This window comes from Aquila chrysaetos, chromosome 15 (genome assembly GCF_900496995.4).
Source record: "Aquila chrysaetos chrysaetos chromosome 15, bAquChr1.4, whole genome shotgun sequence".
Taxonomy (NCBI): domain Eukaryota; kingdom Metazoa; phylum Chordata; class Aves; order Accipitriformes; family Accipitridae; genus Aquila; species Aquila chrysaetos.
In genome coordinates, this window is record NC_044018.1 from 29,311,880 (window position 1) to 29,327,984 (window position 16,105).

General features: G+C 47.5%; 1 protein-coding gene across 2 annotated transcripts; it reads left to right on the forward strand.

The window, feature by feature from the left end:
• Positions 1-4,244: 4,244 nt before the first annotated feature.
• On the forward strand, positions 4,245-14,220 carry RACGAP1 (Rac GTPase activating protein 1). Of its 2 annotated transcripts, XM_030037213.1 has the most exons (18): positions 4,245-4,458; positions 4,926-5,483; positions 6,899-6,987; positions 7,447-7,649; positions 8,039-8,175; positions 8,388-8,457; positions 8,677-8,730; positions 9,472-9,549; positions 9,688-9,805; positions 10,005-10,135; positions 10,378-10,542; positions 10,951-11,046; positions 11,288-11,486; positions 11,824-11,929; positions 12,144-12,276; positions 12,432-12,567; positions 12,831-12,939; positions 13,260-14,220. In XM_030037213.1, the coding sequence occupies exons 2-18, from the start codon at positions 5,362-5,364 to the stop codon at positions 13,333-13,335; spliced, it is 2,022 nt and encodes a 673-aa protein (XP_029893073.1). In that variant the 5' UTR covers positions 4,245-4,458; positions 4,926-5,361; the 3' UTR covers positions 13,336-14,220. The 2 variants fall into 2 exon arrangements, with proteins under 2 accessions (XP_029893073.1, XP_029893074.1); XM_030037214.1 differs by lacking the exon at positions 4,245-4,458 and having other exon boundaries at positions 5,441-5,620.
• Positions 14,221-16,105: the final 1,885 nt, after the last annotated feature.

Consider the following 16,105-nt stretch of genomic DNA (forward strand, 5'->3'; position numbering starts at 1 on the left):
AATCCTCTTCCCGCCCCTGCATCAAGGCTGGATGAGCACAGTTTGGGGTGCCAAGAGAAGGGCTAGTGTTTGGGAGGCATCAGCGGGAGCTGTGCTGCATCTTGCCCACTCACCCCGTCTGGGTTTGCTGGAACTGGCTCCCCCAGCTCAGAAACCCTCCAGGAGCTGAAAGCTGCTACCTGACGGTGCACAAATGTCTTACAGAGCGCACAACACTGATGGGAGCTGCCGAGCTGTGCAATGGGGAGCGATCGTGGCATGCACGGGGAGGATGCCCAGCGCTGATGGTCTCCGTGAGACCATGCAGGCAAAGGTCCTGATGCTGCAGCAGTGTGTGAGCGTTGCTCCTGACTGAGCCTCAAATTTCAGGGCTGCTGTAGACGAGAGGACAGGCAAAGGCTATTGATTGGTGTGGGGAGGGAGAAACGGAGGAGAGAAGGTCTCTAACAACCTTATCGCTGAGTATAGATCTCGTTGGCGGCATCTGTTAAGACCTGATATCCCCTCTTTGCATCCTCTCATGCAGCATTCTGAGTGTCATCTCTCCTATGAGAAGATCAAATTAAAAAAGAGATGAGTGATACTCAGATCTGGAAGTGTTTTGAGCTCAAATACAGCATGTATGTCCGTTATTCGTGCTGTCCTGCTGGAAGAACAGCTGTCCCGGGCAGCTTCAGATGCTATTTAGCTTACAGGTCCCTGGATTCCCCAGTTTGGGGGTGGCTCTGACAACACAGTTTGATCACTATCACTTCTAAATCCATAAGAGATGTCATCTACAGTGCAACAAATAACGTTCTGATTATCTGCTGGATCCTAATGCTACTCCCTGGAGATAACAAGCTGCAATTTTCCCCCTGGGCCATACAATAATCGCCCCAATTACTCCCAAGCAGTGGTTATTAAACTCACGACACTGCTTTCATTTACAAAGCAAAAATAATTAAGCAGGTGTCTATGTTCACTGTTTGGCTGGGAGTGACCGGGGTTATTTCTGCTTTGTTCTGGGAAAGAAACTCTCGGCGGCAATGGAAAACCTCCATGGCTTTTCTGCTCCGGGTGGCACAGTTCTGTCAAGAGCGGTACAGAGAAGCTGCTGGATGATCGACCAAATAAAATGCAGTTGGTGTCTGTTAATGCTGGGGTTGGTATCCCAAAGGATGTAACCTCTATCCAACTATAACATCAGAGGGATTTAGGGAGATAGCGTGGTTAGCGAAGCTGAAATGTGACGGGCATACGAAATTACACCCTAGGCCCTTGCAGAAGTTGATGTGCTGGTTTGGTTTAGCTGGATTGGTGTCGGGTATTGCTGGGCTGCGTGCAGGACACCGGTGGCTCGTCCCAGCACAGTCTGCGGCAGTGTTGTACCCCAGCTCTCTCACCCTCCAGGTAGAGGGGACAACCTCCCCTTACCTACGTCCCAGGGCAAACCTGCAAAGAGAGCTACGCTGCAGCTGAGTTGTGCATGTTGCTACTGGGTCTCCGGATGCGTACACGTACTTGCTCCCCACGCACGAGTGTGCTTCTGCACACACACGCGCGGCCAGCGCTCACGGGCTCGCTTGGACAAGGAGGCTTCCAGTTTCTGTGGAAGAGGAGCACTGAAAGCGGAGAGAGGGATGACCGGGACGGAGGGAGGCAATGCTGGTGAATTATGCATGACACAAGGAGGAGAGCCGTTATCTGCACGGACAAAGGCCTGTGCCAGGCAGCCCAGCTCTCCGCTGTACCTGTACCTTCCTTTCGCCCGTGCTTTATCTCCGCTCCCAGCTTGTAATTCAGCCCAAATATCAGAGGAAGCTGGAAGATTAATTTTCTCTGTTTGCATGGCAAAGGAGAGGGGACGCACTCTCACTCCAGACTCCCAGCTGCTTAATCCGCCGCCGAGGCCTGCCGAAGGAAAAGGCAAAAATTTATCAGCGTTGGCAAGTTGCTGGAGCGGGGAGGGCTGTTCGGACCTGGTGGCTGCACTCTGCCCGGGGCTGCACGCCAGCCCCCCGCAAGCAGGTTGTGGGCTCTCACAGCAGGGCTCGGCGTGCTTGATGTGTGTACAGTTTTGGGGGGGGCACTAGGAAAATGCAAAACCTTCCCACCGCCCCGGTGTGAGGGCCCGAAGGAACGTGTGGGGCTCAGGAGAGCCGGAGTCATTCCCCGCCCTGCCACCGAGCATGACCTGTGCGTCCTTCCAGCGCGGGAGCGTTCACGGCTGCGAGTTGCTCAAATATTTAAGAGATGACAACTGTATTAATACAAAAACTAGATAAAGATCCCTTGAGTTTAAAGCAGGAAACATCAGCTCAGCTCTTATTTTCCAGCCCTCTCCCTTAGCTTACTCCCTGGCTTAAATGAAATCATAAATATCAGCCCACAAAGGTCCTTTGTCACTGCACGCAGCTCCCGGCGACAAGAGGTCATTCATTAAAAGCCAGATGAAGGCAATAGAGACTCCCATTGTTTTTTAACGAGTTCAGGATAAGGCCGTGGCTTCTCTGCTGACATTAATGCTCTGTTTCGTTACGAGGAGCAGAGAGGGTGGACCGCATGTTGCAGCAGACAGGTTTGGCTGATCCCATCCAAGTGCTCTTTACCTCAATGCGAGCCACCGCTGGAGGAATTATCCCGAGTTCACTCAGGCAGGAGATCACAGATACACCTGGTTCATCGTTCGGACCAAGGGCACAAACCCGGCTCCTTTGGCACCCTCCTTGCAGACTGCACGGGCGATGCGCCGAGCAATATTTTGCACAGACGAGCGATGGCTGAGGCCCCACATCTCCCACCCAACGGCATGAGCGTGATGCCATCTGCCGGCCTGCGCCTCGGGCCAGGCGTGAGAAATTAGAAATTAATTCCCCAAAATGTCCAGCTTCCTCTGGCTAAAGCCAGGCTGCCCTCCCTGCTCAGCCTGCTGGGTATTTTCCTCATGCTACTGAGTCATTCCTTTTTGAAACCTGTGCCGTATTAACGCAGCAAGTGAAATGCACCTAAGATAATTTTTTCTGCTTTTTTTCCCCTGGAGAAAGGTTGCTGTGTTAAAAGTTTCTAGTTCCGCTTTCTCCCCGCACCCCCCTTTTTTTTTTTTTAATGACTCTTCATGAAGACTATCATGCTCTAACTGGTTTTGGATTAAAAGAAACTTAATAAAGATTTCCCCTGAGCACAAAGCTGCACAAATGGGTTTGCAATTCTGGAGTAAATTAGGCAGGAGCCGGGCAGAGAGATTTGTGTTTGCAAAGCTCCACCAGAGGATGAGGCTGGGAGGGAAAGGTTCATTATTGCAGGGCTGCTTGCTGGCACAGCGAGGCACCGGGTCAGACTTCTTTGCATCCTGCCCCAAAAGATCAAGGCACGGGGTCACCAGTGAGCCCATCGGCATTGTCATAAGCAAAAATCCCAGTCACATCATGGGGTCTGGAAGCGCTTCCCAGCAAAGGAGTCTCCGGCAGCTGGAGAAGGCGATCGGGCTAAAGACCAAACAGAGCGAGACTGCAGGAGGAACTGGAGGAGAATTTCTGCTGCCTGAAAATGTGAAGTGCTTCCGCCAGTAATCGCCGGAATCATCAAATTAGCATAAATTCTATTAACGGTTTCCCAGATGAGACATTTCAAGGCTTCTCCCTCCCCTCCCTGACACAAACAAAAGAGAATATAATTACTTTGCAATAAAGCAGCTCCTGAAAAGGCCCTCAATCCTTTTGCCTTTTCTTCTCCCTTGAAATAAAGCTATATATGAAAGGTGCTTCTGACCTCTCTGCTCTCATCATGCATCAGTCAGGAGGAAAGAAAAACTCTACAAAGGTTTTAGGGAGTGGGGCTGGGACCGAGCAAGTGGCATGTGCTGTAGGACATGTCCCATTTGCTATGTCCACATCATACCAGCAAGCAAGGGAGTTTCTGGGAAGCTTTTTGGGGGTACTCAGTTCCTGATGCCTTTGGAGCTCCCACCCATCACATTTCAGAGGTGGATTTGGAAGTACGACGTCTGAACGCATATGGAAGAAATCTAATTGGCGTAACACTGAAACCCAGTACCTAACACAGTAACTCACTACAAGCACCACGGGGGCAATAATCTAAAATAATGTGCCTTTTTATTGGCACAAGATTGCGGATGACAATTTAAGAGAGAAGAGAATTTGCTTATGAGCAAAAGCCTCCTTAGCTCTTAAGAATGACACTAAAACAACTCGCCTGCCTATAAATATGATCTGCCAATAGAGACATCTTAGCTGCGAAGATTTAATTACAGGCAGGAGCTGCAGGAGGCCCCAGGGCTGACATGGAAACAGCTGAACCTCCTCAGAAATGGGGGTGCAAGAAGTGCTGGGATGGGATGTGCATGCACAAGCGGCTCTCAGCAGAGCCAGGTGTAACCATCAGCTTCCAACTTGTTTTCCAGGCTGGGGCAAATTGGGCTTTTGAATGATTTGCTGTGCCACAAGGTCAAATATCAAGGTCAGTGCCTTTCTCTTGCTTTGCCATTGACTCCGAGGATGAGTTGTGTCTCTTCTGGGCCTCTGTTCCCCTATAAAATGTAGCTAATTTTGACTAACTTCCTCAAGGAAGCCTCATTAATGTTTACTTTTCAGAAGACCTTGAGGCTTTTTACAATCTATTATGAATTAATTATTATTAATTAAGTTAAAGCAGACTATATAACCTAAATAAAGCAGTTCTGACACAGCAGCTGGATGTTAGAGAGCAATCTGCTCTACGAACTCCCTTTTCCACTTAGCAATTTTAAGCATTTAGTTCCGCTTTCTAATTGCTAATATCCATTCTTCAATTACCCGCTGTTTTGTTTCAGATTTAAAAGATTAAAACGCATTGTTATTTTATGATTATGTGATTTCACTTCTTGTAATTGTTGGGTTTTGGTTTGTGTTTTATTGGTTTGCATATTAAACGTCTGCGAATGGAAGGCTCATACGCAACTCGAAATGGGGTTTTGCCTTTTGGCACGCAGGACGGATTGCCGGCTGCAGCTCCGATCAACATTTCAAAGACAAAAATCAGTCAACGCATCATATTTCTCAAGTGACGACACTTAATAAACGGCCTCCCGGTCAAGTATTAAAGCTCTGAACCGGCTATGGGTTGCATCCAGCACCTTGCGCGGGCCTTACGGTGCTCTGCAGAACCAGTGGGGGGGGGGGGCTCAGGCCCACCTGCGCCGTCTGCCAATGGCTTTGCTTAAAATCACAACAGGGGCTGAGCCTAATAACAGTTTTTTCTCCCCAAAACAGCCCCTCTGGTGCCAATGGCTGCGCTTGGGCCCGGGGGCCTAGGCCCTGCCGGCGTCCCCGGCCTGCTCTGTCGCTAAGCAACACGGGCTGGAGCCAGCGACCAACAGTAAAGATGGCGCCCGGCCGGCTTCAGGACCCGGCCGTTCCCGCCCCCGTCCGGCGTCGAGCCAGGGAGTGGAGCAGACAGGCCGCGCCCTCAGCAGACATGGCGCCCGGCTTGGCTTCAGCCTCCCAGTGAGCAGAGCCAATGAGAAGCCGGGGAGGGTGGGGATCACGCTGGGATTGGCCTGGTGGCAGGGATTCAAATCGAAGTGCGGGGCGGTTAGGCTGGGCGGTTGGAGTCAGAGCTCGCGCCGTGCCGGCGGCTCAAGGTGAGTGCGCGGGAAGCGTGAGGGTGGCTGAGGGGAAACCGGGGGGGTCCCGGCCCCGGTAACCGGTACCGGGCCTTGCACAGGCGGCGGGGTCCCAGTACCGGGCCGCGGGGTCCCCCTCGCCGGCCGAGGGGAGCCGCCTTCCTGGCGCGGCGCAGGCCGGCGCCCTGGGCGGGCCCGGCGCCGGTTTCCTCAGAGATCTTTTCCCTCGTTGCCTCCCGCTTTGGAGGGCGGCTGTGGGTGCTTTACGGGCTGGCCTTGTTCCTTCGCCCTCCTCGGCCTCTGCCGTGGAGTTGGGCGCGGGGCTAACGATCGTGGTGCTGGTCATTGAGGCACGAAACTGTAGAAGTGCTCCGTGCAATGAATTAAGCAGACTACAAGGAACAGAGGAGGGCCTTTCAGCAGAGAGCTCTTCCACACCTCCTAGTCCACGGAATACAGAAAATCCCGGGATACCTATGTGTCTGTAGAGTCCGTAATTGCGAATAGAGTACTTCAAAGCTTTCCACGGTGGCCTCCTAAGCGTTAAGCTGGTGTGTTGTACTCCCTCCTGGCACCTCTCCCAACTACGTCTGCACCTGCTCCGAGTGCTAATTCATTAGTCAAGGCTGTCCTGTGTGCCCCAGCAACCTCTTGCATTAGTGAAGTAATTTCTGTGTTGCTGAGTTGGAGACTTTCCTCTTCATTGCTTCTGTTTGTGCCATTGTTGCTACTGTTTGAGGAAAATGCGCTGACTGTCTGAATTTTAACGGCTATTTGCAGTAGGAGCTGTAACTTAAAATGCAGCTAAATTTAAAACTGTATTAAAATTCCCCAGAATGTTGCTCCTATTTTTAGCTTACGAAGCTCTGGAAACTTGCAGATTTTTAGTGGCCTATATAGTACCAACTTATTTGTAGACAGGGCATGAGCTGTGCTCTGCAGCCTTCCAGAAGGAGAGTGGTTTGGGATCCCTAATCTTGCCTTGGGTTCTGAGCCTCTGTAGTATACTGGAGAATGTTTGAAGCAATAAGATGGGGAGCTATACTGCCTCTCTCTGTGGCTTTGCTATCTGTAAACTGGAGGGGTGAGAATCTTCATTCCCTACGAAAGAATTTAGATGCATATATCTCCATAAAACATAACTCTTGATGTATTTTTGTTCGTGCAGCTTCTAAAACTCGCCCTAAAAATCAGTAATTCTGAAGCTGATTCTCTTCTTTGGGCTGGTAACACGTTGTCTGTTTGGAGGTGGGAAGAAAGGGCTGGGCTGTTTATTTAGCTCTGGTTTCTTGGCAGGGAGATGGAGACTGCGATGCTGAACTTACGGAGTCTGTATGATCAACTTATGCGCCAGGCTGAAGTTTTAAGTGAAGGAAACGAATACCGTAAGTTCTGTTTCTGAAGTGGGGTGTCCTGTCTTTGCTGTAAGAATATAAACATGCAAACAAACATTATTAGCTGATATTGAAGAATCCGTTGATGAAGTTATGGATAATAAGACTGCTACAGGCAGTCGGATTTGATGGTTTTTTCATTGTTGAGATATATGAAGTCATAGGCTGAACTTCTGGGCAGGGCCATGTTCTGTTTGTAGCAAGCTGACTTCATCCACATAGGGTCTCGTGTTCTAGCTCTTCTAGTTGATACTGGCATGAAGGACTTGGTCTGAAAAACTGCAAGATCTCATGAATGTCTATAGTGTAGGTGGATTTGCCAAAAGGCTGGCTTCTCTTCTCTTCAGTTGAGAGCAGGTTATATTAATAGATATCTTCTGTCAGTGAAAGGAGGGCTGCTGCATCTCCTCTGCTTGCCTGGGTAGCTAAAGATGTTTGTTTTCTCTCCAGAGTTTATTCAGTTAGCAAAGAACTTTGAAGAGCATCGGAGAAAATTGCAGAAAACGGAGCATGAGCTTGGCAGGTGCAAAGATCTTCTCATGAAAACTGAAGCTGAACGTAGTGCTTTGGATGTGAAGCTGAAACATGCTCGCAATCAAGTGGATGTGGAGATCAAACGAAGGCAAAAAGCTGAAACGGACTGTGAAAAGCTGGTGAGTAATTCCTTTATTACTAGTTAGCTCTTTAGAGTGTGGAGACAAGGTGATTAAACTGCATTGATCTATGGATAATAAGGACTGGCACTCATGATAACTTTTTTTCTGGGGGGGGGGGGGACGACACACGGACACACACACCCAACAACAACAAATTGGCTTGGGTCCTTGTAGTAGCCTTCTGCTTTGGTCTGGAAAAAGGTGGCTGGCTGCTGTTTGGAGCTGAGCTGCCATTACTTGTCAGAGCACAGGCTTTGCAGCCATTAGCTGTCTATTGACACAAGTTCTGAGAGCCTGTCTGGCATCTCAAACGCTTGAGATTGGTTCGTACAGTAATTAAATGCAGTTTATCCTGTGGCAGCTTCTGCTATTATCTACCTTTACAGGAACGCCAAATACAACTGATTCGAGAGCTGCTCATGTGTGATGCATCCGGGAGTATTCAGCTAAGTGAAGAACAGAAGTCTGCCCTTGCCTTTCTTAACAGGCCACAGGTTTCTGTAGGGGGTTCAGGCAACAAAAGGTAAGAAAAATAGCGTTTTGTCTGAGCAACGTAAGTGTCAGATAGCAATCCAGTCATGTACCTCTGTGACACATATTGCACTCATATCAACAAGAGTTTTACTTTTTATTCCAGTTTGAAATACAGCTCTTCTGAGTCAGTAAGATTGTTCTGGAACCATGGCTGAGTGAAAGCCAAACTGATGCAAGTTTCTTCTAATTTTTGATTTTTAGGCTGTCTACAATAGATGAATCTGGCTCAATTCTGTCAGACATCAGCTTTGACAAGACTGATGAGTCACTGGTAATGTAACTCAAAGTTCTAAAGTTTTCTTCCACTGTAAAACCTTAGGGGTGTGGGTTAATCTTTAGAGACTGCTTGTGTTTAGATTACTGTAGTATTAAACTGGTAGAGCTGATTTGCATTTCTCTGGTGTGCTATTGGCTAAAACTTAATGAAAGCCCTGGCCAGAGGCTGTATGGTATTTACACTGAGCTAACCAGTGCTGTGTATTTCCCACAGGACTGGGATTCCTCTGTGGTGAAAGCTGTCAGACTGAAAAGGAGAGAGAAGCGGGTATGTTCAATTCTTCCCCTTCAAGCCTTAGCTGACACAATGTCACCATCTGTCATCTCGCAGCCACCTATAATGATGTCTGAGCTACTAATCAGAATCAAACTTCAGATGGATGTGCTGCTACTATAATTCAGACCTGCTGTGTGGATTTAGATTGAAAGTTAATTCTGATGTCATTGTTTGTCTACTGAAAATGACTGGAGTGGAGTTCTGCTTGTCTTGTTCTGTTATGGCCTAGAGTTTGCAAGAAAGCACTTGAAGATTATTAACAGCAACCAGATTAGGGCAAAATCATGTAGGAAGTTAATATTTTTCTATTCTGTAAAGGAGCTTGTGCTTGCTCTGGTCTGCTGGTAGTATGCAGTAGGCACAGGTGGGAAAGGACAGCCTGAAATCATCACTAGCAGAGCTGGGAAGAGTCTGGGACTTGCTTAGTTGCCCTTCTGTTTTTTGGTGGTTTTCTTTTTCTTTTTTTTTTCCTCTCCTCCTTTCTGTCTGTCTTTTCTGAATTGGATTATAAAGCTGGCTAGGAAAATGATTTGAAAGAGCAGTACATTGATGTCTCCTGATTCTTCATGGCAACCTTAAAGTTGCCATGAAGAACAGGTACCGTGGAAGAACTTTAAAGTGTCTGTGGTGTGTGCAGGCAATCGTTCAGTCCTCCTAGTTATACTGAACTAGTATAACACCAAGTTAACAGCATACCTGCTTCATAGACAAAAATATATGGTATCTTTTCAGCGGTCTTCCAGGCAGTTCATTGAAGGCCCGCCAGGTCCTCAGAAGAAAACTCGATCAATTGGCTCCACAGTGGACCAGGTATGGAGGTTCCAGCTAGGTTTGTGTGCATTTATAGTAGTTGGTCATATTGCATACCTGTTTCTAGGGCCAGCAAACTAGAAAATCCCATGTCCTGTCAGTATTGCTGTCACTAACCACATATTTTTTTCATTACAGGGAAATGAATCCATAGTAGCAAAGACAACTGTCATGGTCCCCAATGATGGTGGCCCAATTGAAGCTATCTCTACTATCCAGACTGTGCCTTATAGTCTGAGAAGCCGGAGGAAGAGTGGTAGGTGTCATGTCTCCATTTGTTCCAGTCCTGAAGCAACTACTTAGTAGGCTGGAGGCTATCCTGAAATGTTATAGTTACCTCCTTGAAGATCTAGGCAGCTGCCTCTGGTTTATGATGCACTTGATTTTAAAGCATAGGTTAGGTGGGGTGGAGGGTGACTCCATTCAGTCAACACTCTTCCTTTTCTGTCTTTCAGGTCCTTTGCAGCCTTGGAGCAGCGAGTCAAGCATAGGCAGTAAGCAGCTGGAATCCAAATCGGAGACTGATGGCTCTGGCACCCCGCAGAACAATGGGGGAGTGAGGCTGCATGAATTTGTTTCAAAGACGGTAGGTCTATAGGCAGGAAGAACTTGGAAAAGCATTTCCTTCCATTTTTAAGTGTGTGTGTGTGTGTGATATCAAGCTATTGATAAGAGGCTAGCAGCCATTATATCTCAAGTCAATATTAACTGTACCAGTTACCTGCATGGATCAGGCAATATGTTATCCTATATGGTTATCCAGTTTAAGTCCTGCTGAGTTACTACACTACACTAATCTCTTCCCATCTGTATGCTCTGAATCATTAGGTTATCAAGCCAGAATCGTGTGTTCCATGTGGAAAGAGAGTAAAATTTGGAAAAATCTCTCTGAAGTGCAGAGATTGCCGTGTGGTCACTCATCCAGAGTGTCGCGACCGCTGCCCTCTTCCCTGTATCCCCACCTTGACAGGCACTCCTGTGAGAATTGGAGATGTAAGTCTGTAGGGTGAGCTTGGGGCAGCACAGCTGCCAACACGAACAGGCTAATGTTTGGTTAGAGTTAGAATGTGCTTAGGCTCCAACAAGTCTGCCTTCTACAGAAGAGCTCCTGTTGCTCAGAGCTGCATAATAAAATGCAAATGAGCTTGCTAATGTATCATTCAATAACCAGGGTAGTGGGTGGTAGGGATGCGATGTTAGGAGGGTGTTGAGTTGGGAACATGGCAGCTCTGGGTAGGCAATCCTGCAGCATTGTGCTGATGGATGTAGTGTTGCTCTTCTCTGGGCTGATGAAGAAGAAAATATTTGTTTTTTAAGCCTAGATCTCACTGTGAATTCCTGAGAGAGTATTTTCCATGTCTTGAAGACTTGAGTATTTTTTTTTTCCCTTCTGCCTCTTAGGGGACCTTGATGGACTTCGTCCCTTCTACTCCTCCAATGATCCCTTCCATCATAGTGCACTGTGTTAATGAGATCGAGCAGCGAGGGCTGCATGAGGTAAAATGAAAATGAGGTGTGAAACAGTGCTAATGAAATGGGTTGTGGTGTTAGGGAAACAAATTGTTAATCTAAACATCTCGTATTTATGGTGTGTATAGTGCTGCTCAGTGGGTGACTCTGAGTGAACAACAGTGTCTGTGTAGAGTGCTCAGGTGTGGAGAGAAAGTGGGAGTGGAAGAATGTCAGCTTTATATGTGCAGTTGATATTCTGCCTCTAAGCAATGCTTTCTGTTAACAGACGGGCCTTTACCGGATATCTGGCTGTGACAAGACAGTGAGGGAACTGAAAGAGAAGTTTCTTAGAGCAAAAAATATTCCTTTGCTCAGTAAAGTGGATGATATCCATGCTATCTGTGGCCTTCTTAAGGACTTTCTACGCAGCCTGAAAGAACCCCTTCTCACTTTCCGCTTAAACAAGACTTTTATGGAAGCTGCAGGTAAGGAGTTGCTAAATAACATCTCCAACTCTTTCCCTAGGCTTGATGGCTGCAGGTTTAGCTTTAGCATGCACTGGCAGACCTCAGTGCTCTGTGGAGGCCTCACACTTGCAGCTGTGTTGATGATGTGCAATATGCTGGGAAGATCTCTCTTCTACTGTACTGTTTTGCAAGAGGAAAGAAACAAGTTCTAGTGCTTGGGCAGGATACCAAATTATTACAAATGGCATGTGAAGTTTCTGGCTTCCTTGTTTCTCAGGCTAGCTATTGCTGTGAGGGGAATATTACAGCTGTGCCCTTGGGATCGCTTTCTGAGGTCTAAACATTTTTTCCCCAGAAATCTCGGATGAGGACAACAGTGTTGCTGCTATGTACCAAGCAGTTGGTGAACTTCCTCAGGCCAATAGGGACACCCTAGCTTTCCTCATGATCCACCTGCAGAGGTATGTCCAAATGGACTGGTAGTTCTGAAAGGGGGATGTTGCCACTGGTGCTTTCTCTACTTGGCTCTTGTTACTGCTTGTGAGTATATAGTCTTCATTTTGAAAAAAAAACACTTATTCAGAGGCTGAAGTGTGTGTGGGACAGGGGAAGTTGTATGAAAAGCGAAGGGGAGAAGCTACATTCTCTCTCTGTTAATAATTATTTTTAATATAGGGTGGCTCAGAGCCCGGAGACTAAAATGGACATTACCAACTTGGCCAAAGTCTTTGGCCCCACAATAGTTGCCCATGCGGTACCTGATCCTGACCCTATGACGCTTCTGCAAGACACTAAACGGCAGCCCAAGGTAGGTCAGCAGAAAGGACTGGCTTGGGTGAATGTATCCCATTTAAAGAATTCAAATGAATTGCTGGAGGGAGCTGAGGTGATGCCTGTCTGGTGTCAATGTGTCAAAGCTGCGTGCTGGTTTGTAACATCAGCTACTCGTGGGTGTCTCTGTAGGTGGTGGAGCGACTTCTGCTGTTGCCTATGGACTACTGGAGTCAGTTGATGATGGTGGAGCAAGAAAACATTGACCCAGCTCATGTAATTGAAAACGTCAATGCCTACTCCACTCCACAGACTCCAGATGTTAAAGGTAACACCTGGGGTGCTGCTCTATTGGCTGTGCAGCTGCTGTATTAAAAATAATGTCCCTTGATCAAAGCTGTTTGCGAGACTGTTGGAGCTAGCCATTCCTGTATGCTTTATGAAGGAAGATGGAAGAAAAGCATGCCAGGAAATACCAGATTTGTCTAGTATTTTTGACAGATGCTAGGGAATGTCTAATGTTCCTTGCATGGCAATGAAAACTTCAGCTGTCCTCATGTTGCTCACTTTGCTGCCTCTTTTTTTTGACAGTGAGTATGCTTGGACCTCTCACTACTCCGGAACAGCAGCTCTCCAAGACGCCATCATCGAGCTCCCTGTCCCAGAAGGTCCGGTCTACCTTCAGCAAAACCACCCCCAAGTAAGTGCCATGGGGTGCTATCATGGAGATGTTGGGATGACTGCAGGTTGTTTGGGTGTTCAAGGAGAACTAAAAATAGACTTTTGGACCCAGTTCTGGGAGCAGCTTGGATTTACTACTCTGTCAACTCTCCCTTAATCAGTGCTGTAGTAGTAGTGCCAGCTGCATAATGGTTAACGAGTGTCATCGTATGGTAGGGAGAGGAACACTTTGTTTGGGAGGTGGGTAAAATTTGGGTGAATGACCTCTGGGAAAGGGAAAGTGTTAGACCTCTATATCCCAAATCCAAACCTGATATTTTTCTCCTTCTCTTGAACTAGATTTGGGAGCAAAAGCAAGTCAACAACCCAGCTTGGGCATCAGGGCAACTTTTTTGCCTCTCCTCTGCTGAAGTGAAGTGGACCTGGGAGTTAATGTCATCCTAGCATTTGCACACCAATATGCACGAGTACAATAAGCGCAAGTCCTTTCTGCAGCCCTTGGCAGTTTATGTAACAAGATCTTTTTCTTTTAATCTTCAGCTTAACTGAGACTTTTAATGGGATTTTATTGTGCAATGTATTTTTTATTATCTAATTATCTAATGCTGTGCTGAATTTAGTATTGGCAAAGAAAGTAACTAGCAGGATTTGTTCAAAGCGTTAATAAAAAAAAAAGCTAGAGGAACACACTGACACTCTTCAATAACATCTAGTCTTCTACCCATAGGAAGTGGAACAGTCATACAAGGATCATAAGTTTCAGGTTTTTGGCTTGTGTTTTTTTTTTTTAAACTCTGTAGGTTGTTCTTCACACAGCAGTGACAACCCAACTGAACTTTGTCAGAATCCAGTCTTCCAAACAGCACGTGACTCACGCTGTGGTCGTGCAGCTTGTAATCCTGAGGATGGCAGTGTTGCATTTGTCTGATGGGCAAAAGCTGCTCTGTTTAATTAACTGCTGGAGGGACTGTGACTCTTTCTAAAGAAATGTTTTTGTACTGTGTTTACAAGGGGAAAATTCTGTAGAGGACTGCCTGTAGATGCAAACCCAAAGGATTCCTGGGTAGTCTAAATGAATTACTAGTGCTGCTCATACTGGTGAAAGGGAATAAGGATACTTTAATAGCACCCTTGCTTTTGGGAGTCCCTGCTTTCTCAAATTGGGATATGTGACCTTGCCCAGTGCTGTGTGAAAAGACTTGTGGAACGCATACAGAAGTTTATAAAGTGGCTGTTTTTATTGAGCTCTGGAAAACTGTCCTGACCTGTGCAGCTAAGTAAATCATTATGTTCTATGTGACCTATGGTTCTGTACTCTGGCTAATGCTTTTTACTTGTGTTACAGAGTTTTATCCAGGGCCTGGGTAGGGTTATAGGAAGCTGTGATGCTGTAATGCTGAGGTGCTGTGCTCTGAGTAGCTCTTGCCCCAAGGATCGATGAACCTGGCAGTCCTTGCTGCTGGGGTGCAGGATCATGCGCTGGGCTGTGGCTCGTGGGTCCAGAGGAGGAAGGAGAACAACAGTTTTGGTCCCCAATATTGTATCAGGAAGTGAAATAGCCTGGGCTGAACGTGGTGGCCTGGGTTGTCTTTCTTCCCCTTGGTTGTGGGGTCTGGAGGGTGAGGTCTTCTCCTGCCATGTTTGCACCCTAGCTCTGGCCCACTGCAGGAGATGGGGCAGCTGGGGGCTGCTGTTCCCCTTCCCCAGTGGGGCTGGGGCCCCAGGGCAGGTGGGTGTTTCTGGCCTCTAGTGTTTTCATGCACACTGGATGCATATGACAGGGGCACTAAGGCATGTTTCCCTCCCCCAAATCCTGTGTCTTGGACACATTTGGCTTGGCCTTTTTCTGGAGCCTCCTCTCCCAAACTGGGTCCTTGCCTGTTCCACCCTGAAGCAGAAACTTGGGGGGGGATTTGCAGTGGGACCTGCTGGGGGACATCTGCCCTGGTCCCTATGGCCCCACTCTGTGGGGACAGATGGGGCTTGGGGACACCCTAGCAAGCCACCCCCACTTGCTTACTGCTAGGCACAGAGATGGCCCTGCCAGTGCTTGGAAATGTGGCTGCAGTGCTGGCATAGGGGTGGTGTGTGCCCACCTGTGCCTGCAGGGAAGGACACAAGTTCTGCAGTGGGATGTGCGTGTAGATAGGACATTGCAGAGAAAGAGCTGTCCCTAACGTGAACGGATAGTGAAAACTGTGAAGAAAGGGTGTAGCTTTGACAGTCTGTGCTCTGGTTGTTTTAGGCTGCAAGGAGACACCAGCTGTTGCACCGGAGAAATCATGTGGAAAAAAAATTTGAAATATTTGTTGATCAAAGAACATTAAAAGCCTCACTTTGGCCCCAGAAACAGTGATGAATACGTTGTTCCTAGTGATTCCTCATAAGTGGGTACCAGCGCAAGAAAGGAAACCCTCTTTTATGTTCAGGCAGGGGCAAGCATGCACATGCTTCAAAGGATTAATGCAGATACAATCATAACTGTATGCTCCTTAATCAGCAGCTAGCTCTTCCTACATTTGCGTTTAATGCAATTGGATAGGCCAGGGACCATCTCTGTCCTGTGTGCAAGTGCTTCACTCTCATCAAGACCCCTCAGCAGTTAGTGACCTTGTGGAGGAAGCCACCTTCTTATTTGTTGCAAATGATAGAATTCTGATAATTGAAGGGAGTTAGTTTCTCACATTGCCCTAATCGGCACTTAGTTCTGATCTACAGCAACTGCGAGGGAGTGACACAGGTCTACATTGGCAAAGGATTGTGCTCAGACCCCATAAGCCAAATTCTTCACTTTTTTTTTTCATTCCCTCCTGTCAGAGAAGTAGGACTGAGGGCAGTGTGTGTAAATTTTGGACAGTCAGTTATGGGTAGGCCTGTATTTAATGGACAAGCAATGGGATGGTCCGAGAAGCTGATAGAACCCTTATATCTACATGAGGTGACGGGCCCGCTGTTGGAGAGAGAAATAGACACTAGTCCTTGCAAGAAGGATACCCTGCTTTCTCCAGACAGGCTCTTACAATCAGTCTAGATTGGTTCCAGCAAATCCTGCAGGTAAGTGGCAGTTGGTGTCTTAGATAAAGCAGTGGATAGCATCAGCATCGTCACTGTGGTAGTGCCAGCCATCTTTGTCAGCCCCTGTGTGCGCTCCTTCCTCTCTTCTGTCAGCACGGGAATTTTTGTAA